The sequence below is a fragment of the Kryptolebias marmoratus genome, linkage group LG10 (genome assembly GCF_001649575.2).
Source record: "Kryptolebias marmoratus isolate JLee-2015 linkage group LG10, ASM164957v2, whole genome shotgun sequence".
Classification (NCBI taxonomy): domain Eukaryota; kingdom Metazoa; phylum Chordata; class Actinopteri; order Cyprinodontiformes; family Rivulidae; genus Kryptolebias; species Kryptolebias marmoratus.
The window spans coordinates 20,963,466-20,983,648 of record NC_051439.1 but is presented as its reverse complement, the minus strand read 5'-3'; the positions used below and the strand labels follow the sequence as shown (position 1 = coordinate 20,983,648).

The 20,183-nt window shown below is 38.2% G+C and overlaps 1 protein-coding gene across 4 annotated transcripts in view; it reads left to right on the top strand.

Annotated features, from left to right (window-relative positions):
• The window catches only part of nrxn3a (neurexin 3a), a 140,292-nt gene that overhangs the window by 104,104 nt on the left and 16,005 nt on the right, over positions 1 to 20,183 (top strand). For 2 of the 4 annotated variants that reach the window (XM_037977845.1, XM_037977846.1), the window contains 5 exons: positions 3,342 to 3,461; positions 14,511 to 14,692; positions 15,432 to 15,603; positions 18,048 to 18,137; positions 19,640 to 19,947. In XM_037977845.1, the coding sequence (XP_037833773.1) occupies positions 3,342 to 3,461; positions 14,511 to 14,692; positions 15,432 to 15,603; positions 18,048 to 18,137; positions 19,640 to 19,947 (872 nt within the window). Of the gene's footprint in view, positions 1 to 3,341; positions 3,462 to 13,048; positions 13,872 to 14,510; positions 14,693 to 15,431; positions 15,604 to 18,047; positions 18,138 to 19,639; positions 19,948 to 20,183 lie in introns of those variants that run through there. The other 2 variants (XM_037977848.1, XM_037977847.1) reach the window with 1 other exon arrangement.

Below are 20,183 nucleotides of genomic sequence, written 5' to 3'. Positions count from 1 at the left end.
CCCCAGTATTTCTTGCAGTTTGACAGGCGCTGTTAGGGGGATTAGTAAAAGGTCAGCTGCAGAATAAAAAAGGGAGACATTATATAAGTTGTGCAGTTTTATCTTTGGCCATGACGTCTGCATCAGGCAGGACCCGGACTACCGAAACTTGCCAAAGGTTTTAATACGTCTTGTCTTACTTTCTGATTGTTCATGTCCTTGATGTAATGTTGCTGCATCAAAACGAGCTGGTGAAACATTTTGCAGGAGCAAAAAAAATGTCACTGCAAAAACACACACAAAAAAAACATCTTTTTGTGCTTTTTTTGGTTGTTTTTTTTTGTCATCTCCTGGGCCATTTTCCACAGCCTCTTCCTTGTTTGCATGGAAACCACTTTATTCTTACGCCTGCCATCAGTTGAGGATACTGTATGTTGTTTTTGTTTATATTAATTCAGAGCCCCACGTTAGACCGATGAATGTGTTTGGTTAATTCGAATCAAAGCAGATATTAACAATGTGAACTGTTTTGTGTGACAATCTCAGTGGGCTCAGTAATGATGTGATTCGTTGTACTGTATTCACTGTGAGAAAGTGATGGTTGATCGGTTTATTTTTCCAAATAAAATCTCATCAATCACTGCTGGTTGTCCATTGCATTTAAATGGCTCATTTTATATGTGTGCTTTTATCATTTTTAAGCTTTTTTTGTTTGTTTTTGACAGCGCATCGTGCTCTGCATTCAAACTGTTTCAACTAAATTTGCATTTCAAGCCTTCATCACATGAAGCTGAATGTTTTGTTTTGGCCAGTTAGGACATCTCAAAGTCAAACCTTTATTACTTTTTATCACCACTAGATGGCGCTACAGCACTGCTGTTAAATACTAAACATCTTGCATCAAATTCAGAACCAGATCAGTGGGTCAGATACCAACAAACCTCAGAGTTCTTCATTTTTCAGCTTCCTTCTGTCCTGTAACTCATTTCTTTGGCCTCAAACAGTCTCTGACACACATGAAGATATCAGGTAAGTCTGCACATTTACAGGATTTAGGTTATCGATAAGGGCTGACGGCTGCTTTTCTGGATTTTTCAAGTTTTCTAGAATCTTTCTAAAATTACAAATAATACATAAGTTAAACAAAAAAAGATAAACACACAAAAAATTCAATTTTCTTTACATTATGCAGTCTTTTTGTTTTTGTAGTGACTCCAGATCAGTGTGTATTTACTCCAGACTGCGTAAAAACTTTATATTTAGTGTACTAAGTGTTATTTTTGTCATTTATTCTGCTCCTTTTCTTTAAGTCTTTTTTTGTGTTTTCTTATTTGAATCTATTTCTTTCTATACAAATTACTAATTCATTTTTAAAGGATGCTTTTGTATATTCTTCAAAGTTAGTTTTAATTAACTTAACTTATTTTTTGATTTGTTAAATTGGTTTCCTGCTGCTGCAACATTTAATGTTCTTCCACTGATGGCTTAAAAGACTTGATTTAACCACTAAAGTCCAAAGGAAATGATTGTCGGTGTGTCAGAAACTCATCTCAGTTTTTGTCGTCATCTGATTCCTTCTTTATTTTAGTTTAGCCCAGCTCTAGTTTAGTCTATTCTAATATTGTCCTGCAGAAATAACAAATGTAGACTCATCTGTCCACCGTCTTCCTGTCCATCTCACAGAGTATCTCTTTGAGTAAAACAGTTTTTAGATTAGATTTTTAGATTTTTAGATTTTTTTAGATTTTTTTTAGATTTTTTTTTTAGATTTTTTTTTTAGATTTTTGTATTGGTTATGATGGTATTTTAAAGTCTTTCTGAGTCCATGTGGAGACTGATCACATTGGCTTCCTGAAGAGTCAAAGGTCATCCAACAGTGGCTATGTGCTGCTAATGCTGAACACAAGTTATTTTGTGATTCAGTATTGAAACGTTATTTTAATTTATTGAGGTACAACTCGTCCCTTCACGATTCTGTGTAAGATTTTGCCTTCAGGTCCCAGTTGGGCAAAATCGGCACCAGTCTGGATTGGTTCGGGACATTCGGCACAGAACAGACCCGACCCCACCTCAGTTGCAGTCAGTCCAACATACTTTGACTCATTATTGACCCAAATAGCAAGATGTGTTGCCAACAGCCAGTGAAAACTGAGGGTGGGACACAGGAAGTAATAACAGAAGAGCTGGTAGATCCACAGACTGCGGCAGCATCGGGCCGATTGTCGTCCATGTTTGTTTACCCTTTGAATCGTCGCCCTCTCGAGAGTTTGTTGTGTTCAGTTTAACAATCCCTGTCATCTGTGATCCATCATCAGGCACTGTTGTTAATTGTGTAATCTCCAGTTTTTTATTCGTCATACAAAAATTTGCTAAAACCAGTTTAATGTGTACTGCAAGTCTTCAAAATCTGCAGCTTGAAAGTTGTTGTGTCTCTAATTTATCCTGTCACCAGTTAATCTGCTGATTGAATAATCTACTAATAGAAGTCTCTGGTACCACTTAGAAACTGCTGTCTTTCAGTACATTTCTCCATTTTCCGGTTTAATGCTGGACTCAAAAAGCAAAAAATTAGAAAGAAATTGGTCAAGAAAGAGACTAAAAATAATTTGCTTCGAGCAAATAAAAGAATAGATTTTGCATTTTTTGATGCACCTTTAAAAAATTATTTAAACAGCACAGAAAACCAAAGCTAGTTTTATTTTAGTAAAGAAATGGTACACAATCACTTTGAGAAACTTAACCTTTAATTTGGGTGTCATAAACTGAAATTAAAAGAATTTACAGCCAATAAAGTTTCTTTTTCTTACTTTTAGAACATCACATCCTCCTTTCAGCAGTTAAAGAACACATTAATTTTACTGAAATAGAGCCTGAATGCAGTTTTCTCATCATGAATTCATAAATTTCCTTTGAGACATTTTAAAAACCAACAAGTTTCAGTCTTTATCGGAGTCTTAAAACTCAACACGGTTGGTGTCCAAATCTTTAAATCTGTGTAAAAGTCAAAACAAACAGGATTCAAACTGCAGCAGCAAATAATAATAATTTGATTTGTCGTGTTCTGCTGTCATATACAGGTCTGAACAAGCTGACATCTTCAGAGCTAAAACAGCAGCTTTTTATTTGGCATTTTGACACCATTTTTAGGAGGGAAATGAACCAGTAAGCTGCAGCTCCATCAGTCTTTCCTAACAACAAGAACTCCATCTCACTTTTAAACCAGGAGCAAAGAGGAGGAGAACTGACTCTTGTTTATTAGTTCTGCTTAAACCCGGTGTTACATTTGTCTCTGTGTGTTTGTGTGTGTTTGCTGTGGTTTGTTGTGGTTGGGTGGTGGGGTGGGGGGGATCTTTGGACTCCAGGTCCCAGCACCACCTGTCAGGAGGACTCCTGTGCCAACATGGGGATCTGCATCCAGCAGTGGGAGAACTACACCTGCGACTGCTCCATGACCTCCTACACGGGGACGCAGTGCAACGACCGTGAGTCAAAATGCTGCTTTCACATGTTGGCTCTACTGTGACATGACTTTTAGCATTTCTTTTTGAATTAGTCAACATTGTTTCACCCTAAAAAAAAAAAAAAAAAAATAGATCCTTTAAAAAACATTGTTTTCAGAAATCTACTTCAACATACTTGCTTTATTTTAGCTTTGTTTTCTCTACATTAAGCATTTATGCATGGTTTTGTTTATTTAAGCTGCTGTTTTTGCACATTGTAGGTTTTATCTACATTTTTATTTAAGCTTTTAGCTGCTCTTTTGCTAGTTTTAGCTTCTGCTCTGCTTGTTTTAGTTCAGCACTCAGCAGTTGCACTGCATCTTTGCAGAAAATGCTTTTTGTTTTATATTTTTTGTTTGTTTTTTGTGCTTTTCTAGTTAACACTTTCTCACATCACTTATACAGCATGTGCTCATCTGTATAATCCACACCTTTCTCCGGTGACGAAACATGGTTTCACTTTCTTATATGGACCATCAAAGCTGCTGGCTGTTGCACAGACCTGAATAAGAGTTTCATCAGTTTCTGCTGCTTTAAAGCAAAGTTACCTTCACACTCAGTCTTCATCATACCACAGCAAAGAGACCATGATCCAACCAAACATCTGTTCAAACATGAAGCTGCTTTTAGAAACCACAGCCCGACTGAATGTTGCATTCAGGAGCGTTTTGGAAATGATCAGGACAAATCCTTTCAACAAACAGAGCCATGAAGCTTTAGGGTCCTTAAACTAGACTTTATTCTAAGCTTTAACTATTAAAGTCCTTTTCTCTGATTCAAAACAGTTTAATGTTTGGAATAATGAAGGAGGTGTTGCTCTGCTCTGATTAAATCCACAGCTTCTGTGTGAAAGCTCATCTGGAATCATTTCTGCTATTTAGCTGGTCTTTAACCGTTTATTTTCTTCCTTTTTAGCTTCAATTTTTGTCGTTGTTTATCTGTGATTTGCATCTTAGAAGAGATATTGGCAGTAGCTTTAGTTTTCTTTGAATCATTCGGGTTTATCACAATCTGGTTTTAGACAATTAACTTGATGTCCAAGCTTCAGTTAGGCCTTCAACATAAAGTCTCTGCTGGCTGTTAATAATCAAAGGTTCTGTGGTCGTAATTCTTTGTTTCTCTATAAATCATAGATTAGACTCTCCTGCTCTCCTTTGACTGGTGTTAGACAGTATTTAGTAGAATTCCACTCTTCTTCTCCAAATTAAAGGGGTTTTTTTTTCGTCTAAAAATGACATTTTGATTGTTATCTTGTTGGTTCGAATGTTTTACTTTGGTTTATCGCATTTTCTATTTGAAAATTCAAATCTACTTTTGTTCAAACATTTACAACAGCAGTGTGTGTTTGTTCTGAAGAAATGTGTCGTTGACATATAAAAACAGCACCTTTAACTCATCTAATCACAGAAATGAAGCACTTTTTAAAGCTTCTCTTGAGCAAGCTGCTCCTTTTCTTCAGGTTTGATGAATTTCTCCTCCAACGGGATTTTTCAGTTCTTAGATGTTCACACAGTTCAGGTTATTTAGATTCAGCGTCAGTTCTCTTTTTGTCCATTCTCTGGCGCTTTTTGATGTGCTTTGCGTCATCGTCCTGTCGGAGGAGCCATGAACTGAGTCAGCCGCTCTCAAACACGTTTCTTCACATGCGAGGCTGAAAGATGCACCATGCATGAATTCATGAAGCGGTCCTGCATTTAGGCAAAGACCGGTCCTCCACAGTGTTTAAAAATCACCTTCAGCATCTCATGGAGGGCCGTTTGTGGAGCCTAAAGGACATGTAGCGCTCATTCATACAAATTTGCAGACAACTGACCAAGATGATGATGATGATGTTGCCACCAGAGGTCATCAACACCACTTTACAGCTCACTCAGAAACAGATCAGAGGATGAAGAAAAACTGCAACAATATATTTAATTCAATCACATTTGTATTGCTCTAGACTTTAGTTCTTAAACACAACAAGTTTTGTTTGTCTCCTTTGCTCTGATGAGCTTCCTGGTTCTTTTGGCAGCATGTTTAAGGTTGTCTTTCTGCTGAGTGATAAAGGTTTGATCCTTTGTAAAGCATCTGAATGCATCTTATTTTGACTATAACCTGACAGCTTTGGTATTTGGTGATAGTTCCCAGGAGTTAGGTTGCAGTTGTAGCCAAAATGCAATCAAAAAAATGACATTTTTATACAAAGTTCTTTTGTTCAAAGTGTCTATAAGTGAGGTCACCGTGTCTGGGCTTTTTAAAAACAAATACAGTCAGGTTCACCAAGATCTTCCCCTGAAACAGGCAGCTGTGTCTCTGGGATGATGCTGCATCACTGCTGACCAACGTCTGAGACGGCACGTTGAAAATTGACTCCACTGAATGTGCATGCTTGCTTCGTTTTCATTTCAGTGAGCGGTGAAAGTGTTTAAAATATAAGATCTGAACCTTGGAAATATCACAGTCAGAGTCTTCCCAAACTGAAACCTGAAATATATATTTATATTGTCCCTGGATTTAAAAAAAAATCTAATTTAAATATCTAATTGGCAGGTTCATAGAGATTTGGAGTGAGGCTTTGTCTCAAGCAGATGAGTTTAATTATCTTGGAGTCGTGTTAATGCGTTATCAGAGGATGGAGGGGGAGCTAGACCGATGGATCAGATCCTCGTCTGCAGCAAAGACGGTGCTGCTCTGGAAAAAGCTGAGCCAAAGTTCTCAGTTTACTGGTCCATTTATATTCCAACCCTGACCCGTGGTCTTACAATATGAATTATGAACAAAATCCTGGATACAAGCAGCTGAAATGAGTTTCAGGCTCAGCCTTAGACAGGATGAGGAGCTGGGATCAAAATGAGAGGTTTGTTCCCTCCCTGTGAAGGTGTAATGGGCACACCCTTCTGCAAAAAGACCCCAGAGAAGACCCAGAACCTGTTGGATCCTGGAAGGGTTATATATCCGTTCTGGGCTGGGAACCCCTCAGGATCCCAGGTGAAGCTGGAAAGTTCCCCCTTTTGGACCTGCTACCTCCACAACCCAACCTTGCATGAGTGGCAGAAGACTGGATGGATGAATGGATGAATGGATGGATGGAGATTAACACCTAGCCAATGATCAATGATACAGGTGAAGAAAAGAACAATTTGTACTACAGTAAGTTGATTAAATGGTATATACATGTAAAAAAGCACAAAACAAGTTGCTTTGACTTTAAATTGATCAAATCTACTTGTTTAGGGGAAGAATGTGATCATGATAAATAGTAAATTTGCTGTAAATGCTAATTTCTGGTCTGATTATATCACATGTTGCCAAAGAAGAGTGTTTAATATTAACCATCATGAAGCCTTGGTAGCCGCAGGAACACTGAACACCGAAAGCAGAAATCCTGGAGGATGGGGAATATCGAAAGATGAGGTCTTGGAGCTCGAGTTCAAATCCATCACAAGTCTGTCACATGCTTTACAGTGAGGAGACCAATAGAAAATGAAGTGGTGAAGTAAAGCAATAAACTGCATTTCATGACAGAGGAGTGGCTGAAAAATGGGCATGAATAGAACACAGGAAATATAAACGGATTGTGGAGTTAGACTGAAATAATTTATGGCTTTGTGTTGGGCTTTTGGAATAGAAAACGAGGTAAAGGAGCCATCGTACATTAGCAGAGTGGAAGAGCTGCCCGGGGAAGTTATGTGACTCAGTCAACTGAAAATCAAATCTGCTCTCACAAACATGGCTTTCTGAGCTTTATTACACAACTCCTGTCTTTGTAAACAAACCCTTACCCAATTACTGTCCACATGTATCCTATCTGTGCATTAAATCTGTCTTCCATGCCACAATGCCACTGACACCACATAAAAAAGATGAATGAAGGTTTATGTTTATGGAGTAATCAAGTAGTCTGTTGGCTAACTCAAACATATTGCAGAGAAAAACTACTGAAGTTTCTACTTGTGTGAAAGAAAGACAGACAGACAGACAAAAAGGTATTTGTGCTAACACAATGCCAAGGTGGAAAGTCATTAGCAACTGTTACTGATCATCAATCTGGAAAGGGTTAAAGGTCATTTCCAAACCATTGCCAAACTTTCCAGTCTCTGCAAATTCGCCCCAAGGTCAGACCATGCAACGCTAAAAAAAATAAAAATATAAAAACTCAAGAGCTTTATCTTAGACTCTATGGGTCTAGAAGATTAAAATTCATGACAGGACAAATATGGCTTGATTGGAAGGATTGCTGAATCAAACATGGCACCAAGGCTTAGGTTTGTAAAATTTCATCTGAACAAACTACAAGGTTTCTAGGTCACATGGTGGGATAGTGGTTAGCGCTGTTACCTCACGGCAACAAGGTCACAGGTTCTCCTTGTGCCTGTTAAGGGTTTCTCCAGGTACTCTGGTTTCCTGCCACAGAACAAAAACATGCAGGTTGGTAACTCTAAATTGTCCCGAGGTGTGAATGAAAGTGTGAATGGTTGTTTGTCTCTCTGTGTCCCTGTGATGGACTGGTGACCTGTCCAGGGTGTCCCCCGCCTCTCGTACAATGACTGCTGGAGACAGGCTCGAGCTGCCCGTGATTCAAGGAAAAAGCATTGAAAGAATATTGATGGATGTATAGATGTCCTTTGGTGGAGAAATTAACCCATTTGCAAAGCAAACCAAACATAGCATACAAGCACAAACATCTCATAGCAACTGTGAAGTACAGTGGTGGAGGGCTGATGGTTTGGGCTCCTTGCAGTCATTGAGTCATTGACCATGAACTCCTCTTTGGACCAAAAGATTCTAGAGCCAGAAAAGGACCAGATTTGGTGATGACGCAACAAACATAGCATTGAATCTACAACAGAACGGCTGAAAAAGAAAAGAATCGAGAAAAGACCAGACGTTAACCTGATTGTAATGCTGTGGTGGAACCTCAGGAGAGCAAATGTCTGCAAACCTCAATTAACTGAAGAATCAAAACAAGCGTGGACCAAAATTCCTCCACAACCATGTGAGAGACTGATGAAGTCATGTAGCAGCACAATTATTGAGTTATTGCTACAAAATGAGGATGTAGCGGCTGTTGGATCATCAGACTTTTACAGGTTTTACAGATTTTTACTCTTCCTCCATTTTGATTTAGTTTCTAGTAAATAAAAATTAACACAGGTGTCATGTCCTGTGCTATTGAGGTCAGAATTGGTTAGTTTTAAGACCCAAAAAGGGAAATTATAATGTTATTTTTTTTTAATTATGTGCTTACAAGTTTTGCTTCTGTTTTCTTCCTCACATGAGTGTGTCCAGTAAAACGGCTGCTGGGCAGGTTTGTTACGGAGGTGATAAAAACACAGCTGAGTGAAGAACCATTGTAATGGTGATAAATAAAATATATTACAGTCTGAGAGTAAATGTTTGGTTAGTGTGTTTTAGAGTCAAGCTGCATATTGATACAGAAATTGGCAGGGGGGAGTTTAGAGGGGTCTTATTGGACAGGGATGGGGTGGGGCGGACTGGCAGGTAATCAGAGCGATCGGCAGGGTGACAGAAAGGCTATTTTCCTCTTCACTGACCTTTATTTCTACCCTGCTGTGAGCTGGAGCCTTCATTGATCTCCAAACCTCAAGACTCCAACCATCCGCACCAAGTGCATCCATGAAGCTGCAGAGTGGCTCCACCGTCTCTCTGAACAAGCTTCTTTCAACACGATGGCAGTCCGGTTAGATAAAGCTTAATGTCATTAACTTGTTCTCACAGATATGTGAGGCTGATGAAGGAGAAGCGGACGCGACCGGGTTTATCTCTGCGTAAAGCAGGACTTGAATGAGCTGTGTTAATGCACTGCTGATAAGTGGAGGATAATGTGTTTGTTGTCCTTCACCTTGTTGGTCTCTCTCGGCTGTTGTTTGTGTAATCTTTGCCCTTTCGCCGTTCCAGCCAGCATAAATCTGGAGAGGGAGGTGAAATAAAAAGCAGGAGAGCAGGAAATGGAGAATGTGCGGTTGCGGGAGGGGGGTGAAGCTGGCGTTCTTCATCGGGTCGGGGGGAAAAACAGCCATGCATCACACCGGACAGGTCATTTGAACAGTGCAATGCTGCGTCTGAGTGTTCAGGAGATTAGAGAGGCTAATAATTTCTGAGAGCCATGCTTTATGTTAATGTGACAGGCCTCGCTGTATATTTCTGCTGAGGCACCGGCTTTGTTGCTCTTAATTTTTCTTTAATGGAACTTTTGTGTTTGTTTCAACAGCCGGCTCACAGAATTTAGCAACCTCAAATTAACTTTTTTTTAATTTATTTTTAAGCAGAGGTCATCCTCTAACCACAGATAAAAGCAAGGACATCACCGACACGCAGACTTCACCAGAAACAAACAACCGATGTGGAAGAGCTCTAATAGGAAGGGCACACGGTAACCGTTTTATGGCAGTTTAATAAATATATTTGACCTTTTTTTTCTTTTTCATTAAAAAAATAAAAGTTTAGGACCAATGTTTACCAAAACATTCATAGATAAGCCAGTTGTTCTGGCAAATGTTCAGTGGAAAAGAGAAAATGTACTTTAACACAACAAGTTCAGCTCAGTTTATTTATTTAAACACTGACTGACAAGATGACACAAAAACAACTTCCCAAAGTAAATAACATAATTCTAATAGTAAAATGGTTATTTGAAGCACTTATGTTTTGAAGGGAGTATAAGAAAATGAAAACCTAATAAATAAATTAACAAAGCGAAGACTTAAAAAATGGTTTAATCTCAGAAAAAAAAGATCTTTACTGTACATTTAAAAGCTAAATATGAGTAAAACCTTTTTATACAGTCAGATTTACCGGTCTTCCTCAAAAACAAGTTACAAAAAAACACATCTTCTGTTTGCTGACTCAAAAAAACAAACAAAAAATGAGTTTTGATGATTAGAAAAAAGACGAATTTACGCTATTAAAGTCTGTAAAAGTTTGATTCGGTGTCAGAAATATTCTGAAGTAAATGCTGAATTCATCCTATTTATAATTAAATATAAAGACATTTTAATAAAGAAGCCCACAGTGCGTTCTGGGACGAAACAAACACAAACAGTTTGTCAAATTTGGTGTTTAATTTCTGAAGTAAGTTCTGCAAATATAATGATGTAAATATATTATTTTGGAGTCCCACTGGTCCATCTGTTTCCGGATCATCTTCCTTAAAATTTCAAATTTACTTGAGCTCAGTTTTGACCTCAGCACTCACGTGTAAATCCAAAAAACTGTGTCTGTCAGGGTGTAAAACCATCCCACGCAAAAGATAATTTATCCAGAAAATCACATAAAAACATTGATCCACAGATACTCTTCAGCTCTTATTCCATTTTATGACAATGACACACACACAGACTCACAAGGTGAAAACAATAGCAGCCTATCTGTCGCAGCTGGTAATAAAATTTCTGAGATAATGGTTAATGTCTCCAACTTTCAAAAGGTCAAAGTCACGTTTCTTTATGATGTGTGCTCTCAGACACTCTGTGAAGGTTTTTGAAAGGAAAGAATAAGCAAAACAAACGCGTAAGTGTTTAACTCGACGTGGATCACAAATCTCAGGTTCTATAGATGTTATAAAAACAGAAAAAAAGCAGGTAAAACACGCTCAAATGCACAGCAATGTGGCAAAATGCAAATTCAAACAGCAAAATGAAGTGATGCAACATCCTGCAACAACCTCGATCCGGTTATTTCTGTTGTAATTACTAAGGATTATCATATTTCCGTTTTCCTGTTTATAATAAACAGTTTATTACGGCGGAAGAGATGCTGAAAAACAAAGAAGGATTTCCTTTTCTGACTCAGGTCGGATCCACATGCAGGTGTGCGGTGCCTTGCAGAGCGTGGAGCTCCTTTCATGTCACCAAAATGATATTCAGCTTCTTGGCTTCATCCCCCCTCGGGCAGAAAACCAGTCAAAGGCCTTCCTGGCTGCAGCCATCAAAGTTCACTTTCAAAGTTCCCATCAGCCCCGCAATCAAAATGGATTTATGTTTGGCTTGTGTCACACGGATGAAGACATCATACATCCCAAAACCTCCACACCAAGGTGGTTTCAGAAGTCAGTTTTTACAAATTCAATAATTCATGATGTCAAGTTAAAACAGCTGAAAGGAGCAACCTGATGCTGAACACATCTTCACATTAACAGCAAACAGCAGCAAAAAGCTTCTTTTGTTTTATTATCTTGATGCTAATTCAGCTTTCAAACTGTTTTCCTGCTGTTCTCTTTTAATTTGATTTATTTATTTGGACTCTAACTACTGCAGTTTGATATTTTAGCCAATCATCTATAAAATGTTCAGCTCAGTTAGACGGTGGAATTTACAACTTTTTAGTATTTTTTTTAACTTTTATGCTTTCTAAAAATATTTAACTTCACTAGTAAATATTTTCTGCACAGAAGCACCCTGAGATTTCTTCATTTCCTTAAAAAAAAATGTTCTTTTTAAAATCTGATTCAGCAAACATGCTCTAATTTTGCTATTTTTTGCAACTGTTTGCTTCTGTTTTGATTTAGCTTTAAGCTAGTTTTCATTTTTAGCTAACATTTAGATTCTTTTAGCTTTTAGCTACCCTTTTAGTTTCAAATTTCAGCTCATTCAGCATTCACACTACATTTTTGCTAAAAATAGAAGTTCTTTAATTTAAACTTTTTATGCTATTTTATTTTTTATGTTTTATCTATTTGAAAAGGACACAAACATTTTTTTAAATTATATACTTATTCTTACATTTGTTACTTAATGGTATTAGACTAATTGACAGGGACAGTGGTCATAAATTTATATTACAGTAAATGTCTCAGATTTTATTTGAAGACAATGAATATTTAAATTAGAAATAAATTAAATAATAAAAATGATGCTTTAATTTTAGAACCAGCTGTTATAAAACATGAAACCAACTTGGTTTAAGCAAATAAAATAGTATAAATAATTATTTATAATCAATTTTGTTAGATGCTTTCTGTGAGGCATGAAACAGTTTGATACTTTTCTTTTTCAATAAATAAATTATTATCTAATAAATCTTATTCATTAAATTGCCTGTCAGTTTATATTAAGCGTCTAAGCTGTATATTGTAGAAGAAAGCCTTAAAATGATCTTACTTCACTAAATTTATAGTCAAGTCAGAGTTTATTTCTACAGCACATTTCACAACCAATAAGTAAGCAATAAAAGACTTCAATAAAACAATATTATCAAAGCAAAAATAGAAAAACAAAGTTAGGCTTGTACAATAAAAGGCAAGATTTTCTTCTCAATTGGAGCTAAACTCCAGTGAAACCAAATCAGTTTTCGAAGATTTTAGAGAATTGATTTAATGCAAAACTTCCTTTTTTAATATAAAATGTTTGGTTAAGTTAAAAATATTTACCCGATCTAATAAAATAAAGCAAATTACCTAAACTTGGCTGTAACTAGGCTTTTGCTTGGCTTTTGCTTGGCTCTACGTTCCCTCTTTCACCTTTCTTTTACCTCAGCTCTTTCTCTTGGCGCCTCCTAAGCTCCGGTTGGACCCCCTCCTCCACTCCTCGCCACGCTCCCTCTCTTTCACGCTGTGGCCGTGCCGGGATCCAGATCACTGCTGCTCGCTCCATGAAAAGGGCGAGAGCGACAGCTGCAAACAAAAAGGGAATTTTCTTGTCATGGAGAAAGAGGGGAATTTGTGGATATTTTAATCCTCTGGAAATTGAACACAATGAAAACCAAGGAGAACATGCAGAAGTGGATTTATAGTTTTCTGTGTTGTGACCAAGTTGCAGTGGATCAAACAGTTGTTCTTTGTGATTTATTTTTGCTGAATGTTCTTTAAAGATGTTCTGAAAGTGACCAGAGAAATGGGGGAGTGAGAAGAGAGAACCGTAACTGCAGCAGGTTAAAGGATGCAGGAGGTGTTAATCCCTCCTGATTTATCAGGGGCCAACCAGTGTGAATGTTTGAAAGCAAGATGGACAGTTTCTCTGCTGGATTTTTCTTTTCCTCGAGTTGATTAAGTTCAACCGCCTCTGAGCGTAATGTGTGTGAAGTGTTTGGAAACATCTGGAACCTACAGATTGTTCGTTTTCTCCAGGATGAGCGGCGTTCTCTGCAGTATTCTGCTGTGCAAATTTTGAATCCTCGCCATCATGTGTCCCTTTGGTGCTTTACCTTCACGGGGTCCTGTGAAAAGGGGACTGATTGTCCTTTACCGCAGTGCCTGGATAGGCTGGCTGATTATGGGATGTGTTGCTGCGTCCTCGTCAGGGCAGTTGGTAAACTCTGTGAGCGCCACCAGACTTCAGGTGGCGACAGACTCGTACAGACTCTCCGATGAGCGACACCTGCTTGTGGCGAGGCGCCGCTCCTCTCCGTCCATCTCCATTTACAGGTCTCCAGCTACGCTGAAGGCTGGTCATGGTGAGTGGTGTTTTTAGGCCAGAAAGATGGATTTACATTTAAGCCTCAGCTTTCTGTATTCAGGAACATGTTTCCTCTCTGAGTTTGTCTTCTTTTTATTTGGTCATTTGTAGTTTCTGCTGCTTGAACATCAATTCTCCCACCACTGTGGTTTAAGACAGCAGCTGCAGATCGGTCTACAGTCTGTCATCAGTCTGATCAAATCAGAGAGTCCTTCAATCTTTAAACTCATTGTTGCAACTTATGGTTTCTGTGGCTTGGATGGTATTCTTATTCACAAAGGTCTGATTGATGGAGAGCTGCAGTGAGGTCACAGAGCTGACAGAACTTTAATTAAACCTGTTCAGGATTACCTTTCCAGTCAAGAAAAGATTTACTTTCTTTTCCTGGATATCCAGCTCCTTAAAGACTCCAAACAAAATACTTGTGACTTCTGTTTTTTCTACAAAGGAGCGAAGCTGCACATCCAAGAACTGCACCAACACAACCCAGAGTCCTTCACACTGTATTGTATTTGTGAACCTGCCCCCAAGTGGCAGCAGCCTGCCAGTGCACACCTGCATGACAGACGTAAAAGTAGCGGCGATTCTTGTTGCTGTTGATTTTATAATTTCTTCTTCTCTTTTCTACCCCACTCAGCTGGGACCACGTACATCTTCGGCAAAGGAGGAGGCCTCATCATGTTCAACTGGCCAGCCAATGAGAGACCGAGCACCAGGACGGACAGACTGACCGTTGGTTTCAGCACCTCCCTGAAAGACGGCATCCTGGTCAGGATTGACAGCGCAACCGGTCTGGGGGACTACATGATGCTGCACATAGTGAGTACTAACACTGCTGGGCTCAGTTCAGCTTTCTGTTTTATTTCTTTGTCTGAACTCGTCACAGACAGGACTTTGCAAGGACAAATTAATGGTTTACACTTTTATGTGTGTGGATGGGTGTTCATGGGTCCCAGCTGAAAAAAAACACCTTTCGTACCAGTGAATAGCTTTCTCACGCTTCTTTCCAAAAATATTTTAGTTCTGTGAGATTTTTGGGTCTTTTTGCATCATACTGCTTCTTTGAAATCTTTAAAAATATTTGTTTTTAATTCTGAACCAGAGAGGCTTTGATTCCTCCCAGTGAAATAATCCTTCAGCACCACAAACTCAAATCCTGATTCCTCCACCCTTGTGCCTTCTTCTTTTTCTTTCGGCTGTTCCCTTTTCAGGGGTCGCCACAACGAGTCCTCTTCCTCCATCTAACCCTGTCCTCTGTGTCCTCTATCCTCCATATCCTCTCTAACAGCATCCATATCTGTCCTCTTCTGTCCCCCATCTGCACATGTCCAAACCATCTCTGACTTTATCTCCCAGTTCTTCAACCTGAACTGGACCTCTGAGGACCTCATTCCTCATCCTGTCCATCCTCGTCCCTCCCAAGGAGAACCTCATCCTCTTCCGCTCTGAGGTTCTCCAGACTGAATATTCAAAAAGACTCCAAAACAGTGACTCAGTTCAGCAGAACTGAAGCGTCCAAGTGTCCCCGTACCGCAACAATGATGTTTTGTCCTTTCAGCAACAAGGGAAGATTGGCGTGACCTTCAACATCGGCACTGAGGACATCACCGTGCAGGAAGGCAGCACCCCAGTGAATGATGGGAAATATCATGTTGTCCGGTTCACCAGGAACGGTGGCAATGCAACGCTGCAGGTGGATAACTGGTCAATCAATGAACACTTCCCAACAGGTACAACAACAACAGATGGTTTTTGGATGTTTAGCAGTTTGTAATAAGGTGAGACAGTGATGTCACTGTGACGCAGCTGAGAAATTCACTGGACAGCATGTGCTTTATTTAAATCTCTGTTTGATGGTTGCTTTTCTTACGAGTAACTTTTAAACAAACAAACAAAAACCCTTTTTTTAGGCATGACATAAAATCTATTTTTACCTGATGTATTCTTGTTTGAGTCATAAAGTAAATAAAAATCTTAACCATGCAATTGATTTTATGTGATCTCAACCAACTAGGATTATAAATTTGAAATATTTTGCATCTGCCTTTTTTGGCAAGTGTAACAATACTGCATTTCTTAAAACTTGGATGCAGTCAAATTTATTGTCCAGATTAGCAGATCATCTGGTCTGATCTTTCTGCTTTTAGCACTTGTAGCTTTTGATTCATTTGTAAAGTTTTCTCCAGGATCCTTTTGCTTCTCTGAAGCATTCAGATACATTCTTTATTGTTCTACTTTAGCCTGCAAGGACATAACAGGACAAGACTTGGAGTTAAAAAATAAATCTTCTAAAGTACCTAACTCTCATTGTTGGATTGAAATGGATCAATCAGAATAGTTGGATCATGTTTCTGTGATGAAGTGTTGATGGAGTGTAACAATGAACAATGGTTTGATGTTAAGTGAGGAGAAAATATTGAATAAGTTAATAAGGATAAATGCAGAACCCAAAACTAAAAATGTAAATGATGACAATAAACTGTATATTTAGCAGAAATTTAATATCAAACATAATTTTGAAGTCTTGATATCAATGAACAGTAGGTTTGCAATCATCAGTACTGTTTTCTACAGTCCACTCTGGCAGCTTTTTTCCAAACTGGTCCGTTATAAACAGGAGATGAAATCCTCATTCCTCCTCTGAGTTGCCTGAAATCCACTCATGTCCTTTCCCACCAGCCTGCCTCATCTGTCTCATCACTGCTGTTCAACACCAGGAGTCTTAGTGATGCTGCATTAGAAACAATTAGTTCTACTGTTCTGGATGATGTAATGTAAATCTGTATGGACCTCCACATTTTAGGGGCTTTCAGGTCCTGAATGTTTGGCAGTACTTTCAGGTTATTGGCCTAGATGAGGATATAAAAGACAAATCAAACCTCTCAAACTGTTTCCACCAGGCTGAAAAGGTTTCGGGGTTTCATCACCCCATTTGGCTGTTTCCACTGTTGGAGAATTAAAGCAGTTTTGGTACTGAGACGCTTTTGGAAAGTCTTGGTCTTGTTTCACTTCTACTTGGCCTTATCTCAGTCTCTGGCAGAGTGGACTCTGGTATCAGCTGTAAGATGTTAGATTTCAGAAGATGTCTTTGTTTTTTGTTTTTGTTTTGTTTTTAGATAAAGTATAACTAGGTTCTAAGAGAAATCTGAGAACATATAACCAATTATTTAATTGACTGTAATCTGTTCATAATCGTCTCTGGGGTTTTTTTTAGATTAATTTGAAGCTTTGTTAAGTCCTAAAAGCTTGATGGAAGGTTTTGGTCTGATTGGGTCCCAGTTTGGGTTGTCTTGACTGCAACACAAGCTCCTTTATTAGCAAACTGAATGTGTGAGCTGCGATGGTTCCAACTCAACCAACCTATAAACCTGTTTTTTGTTTGTTTGTTGGTCTGTGAGAGCTTTTTTCCCACTGTGACTTAAAAAAAGGCTTCACATCTTGTAACCTGTTCCCTGTCAGGTCCATAAAAGCACATACTGTCCAGTGATTTGGTAATTATAGTTATTAAATCCTGTATACTTATAAGTGTTGTGTAGTTTCATTTGATGTTGTATGTATTAAATTACAATAAGCCTTGTCTCTGAGACATATGATGCTTTTCTTCTGACTCAGAACGAGTTCTGTTTATTTATTTAGATATGATCCTAAAGAAATATAAAAAGCTTTGGTAAGAGGTTCCTCCACTCACAGAGAGTGTGCACATGATGACACAGATCCAGAACTAGAATAAATAATCCTTTTTTACAATCTCTTTGTAAACCTAAACACCAATCGGCACAATTATATCCCGTTTTGTGCCAAAATGGTTGAAACGTAAACCCAACAAGAGATAACAAGTTTTGCAAAATGATAGAAAGAACTTTAAAATTTGAATCCAATTTTATTGAAAGAAAACGAAACACACGGACAAAAATAAACAAATTACATAACTTGTGACATCAGAGCATACTCTCTATGCAAAGTGAGGAAGAAAAAGGGAAGAAATATGCTGATAATAAAACATAAAAATGTGAGAAAGGTTTTTATTTGACAAAAAAAAGAACTAAAAATCTAATTTTTAGCTAAAATGATTCTAACCTTTTGTAGATGTTAAAGGAAAAGTCATGTTTTCTTGAGCTGACATGATCCTGATGCTAAATAAATGTCTTTATAAATGTCTTTTTAAACTTTAAAGGGAACAGCGACATTGAACGCTATCAAACGGCCAATAAGAAAATTCCTTTCAAATATGTCAGACCTGTAGAAGAATGGCTACAAGACAAAGGTAATTTGAAACAAAGATTTTCTCTGTGTGTGCTCACTGTCCTGATGTTCTGTTGCTTAAAATAAGACAAATAAAAGCATGCCTATTATCTCTTTTTTTTTAGCATTTGCTGACATGTTTGAGATATAAAAGCTATGAAGTGGGATTCCCACTCCTACGCTGAAATTACTTCTTCTAAAGTTTTCAGGCTAATGCTCTCTATTTAAACTGAAAACACCCCTTTTTTTTGTAAAATACACAAATGTTCATAAACAGGCATGTTTTTTGCATGCAAGCTAAGGACAGGAACTGCACCATTATTAATAACCCAAGCAGGTATATTAAATAAATCAATAAATAATGAAATAAATCAAGAATCAAAGAACTTAATGTAGGTGGTATAAAATGACTTATGATGGTAATTGCAAAAAAGAAAGCCAGTTTGTGGATTTTTGATCTAATTCTGAATGTTCAACATTTGTCCTGAAAACAGTTTACCAACTCAATTTGACAGGATAAGAAATTGAAATTATTACTACTTAAACAGTTTTAAAACCCTAAAACTCAGCTGAGATTCAGCCTATCAGCTCTGTTGGGTTTTTTCCCTTCACGCTCCTCCTCCTCCTCGAGGTTTTCTTCATCAGACATCGTCGTCTTCGAGCTGACATTGAAGCAGGCTGAGAGATCAGACCTGGGTGCTTAGACTAGCACACAAGAAAAAGGAAAGGTCAACAAAAAGTCGGATTTCTAACTCGGGATATAAAATTCTAAACGGACATTTGCTGCTTTTTGTTCTGAAATTAAACGAGTTTCTGAGTTTTCTCTTGAAACCAAAGCAGAAAAGCAATAACAAAAGATGTTTAAATCTGAAGCGTAGTGAATGCAGAACGAGGTGGAGTTCATAGAATCTGGTTCTGAGCCGTGAAAAAACAGAACCCTGCAGAACCGATCAATGATCAGTAATCCCAAACACATCGACAAAGCGTTATCAGATATTTTTCACTTAATCGTCTCTTCACTCAATCTTATTAAAGCACTAAATGTGCATGTTAAAGATGTTAAATATACAATTAATGTATCGTATTGATTAAAAGCTGATTTCATTTGTTGCACTGAGATTAAATCTTAAAGCTTTAATCTGATTTACAGTCTATTTATAAACTGCTTCTTTTTAATTCTACACTAAATCAGCTGAAAAACAACACAATTATTGCAGCCTAAAACATTTTATTTCATTTGTCCATAATTTCATCTAAAGTTTGACAATTTTTTACATATATCCAGAAAATGTGCAGAATGTTAAACATTTGCTATAATTGATTAGATTTAAAATTTAAAACATGCTTTCTTTTGTAAAATTAGAACAAGAAGTTTTTAGATTAAGAATTCCTTTTTTTTTCTTGCATAATTTACACATACTGCTTCCTTATTTATTTATAAAGACTTGTTTTTATGTTGTGATACTGTGTTGAGCTACAGTCATTATTTCTGGGATCATTTCTCTCGGTGGTTGTCTTTTTCAGGACGGCAGCTAACAATTTTCAACACTCAAGCTACAATCACAGTTGGGGGTAGCGACCGAAGCCGACCGTTTCAGGGCCAGCTGTCGGGCCTTTATTATAACGGCCTAAAGGTGTTGAAAATGGCGGCCGAAGCAAGCCCGAACATCAGGATTAACGGCAGCGTGAGGCTGGTCGGCGACGTGCCGAGCGTGCCTGGTTCAGCCAGGACCACGGCCATGTCCCCGGAGATGTCCACCACTTTCAGCAAGACAACCACAATAATGTCCACCACAACCACACTGAGACCAAGATCCTCCTCAACTGTACAGGTAATTGTGGTCAAATGTTGAACAAAACATAAAAACTATTTGGGGGAAAAAACATGAAATACACTTAAATATGTGACTGTGACTCTCCCTGGGCTGCCACCTTATCGTGGTGGAGGGGTTTGAGTGTCCCAATGATCCTAGGAGCTATGCTGTCAGGGGCTTCATGCCCCTAGTAGGGTCACCCAAGGCAGACAGGTCCTAGGTGAGGGGCCAGACGAAGTGCAGCCCAAAGACCC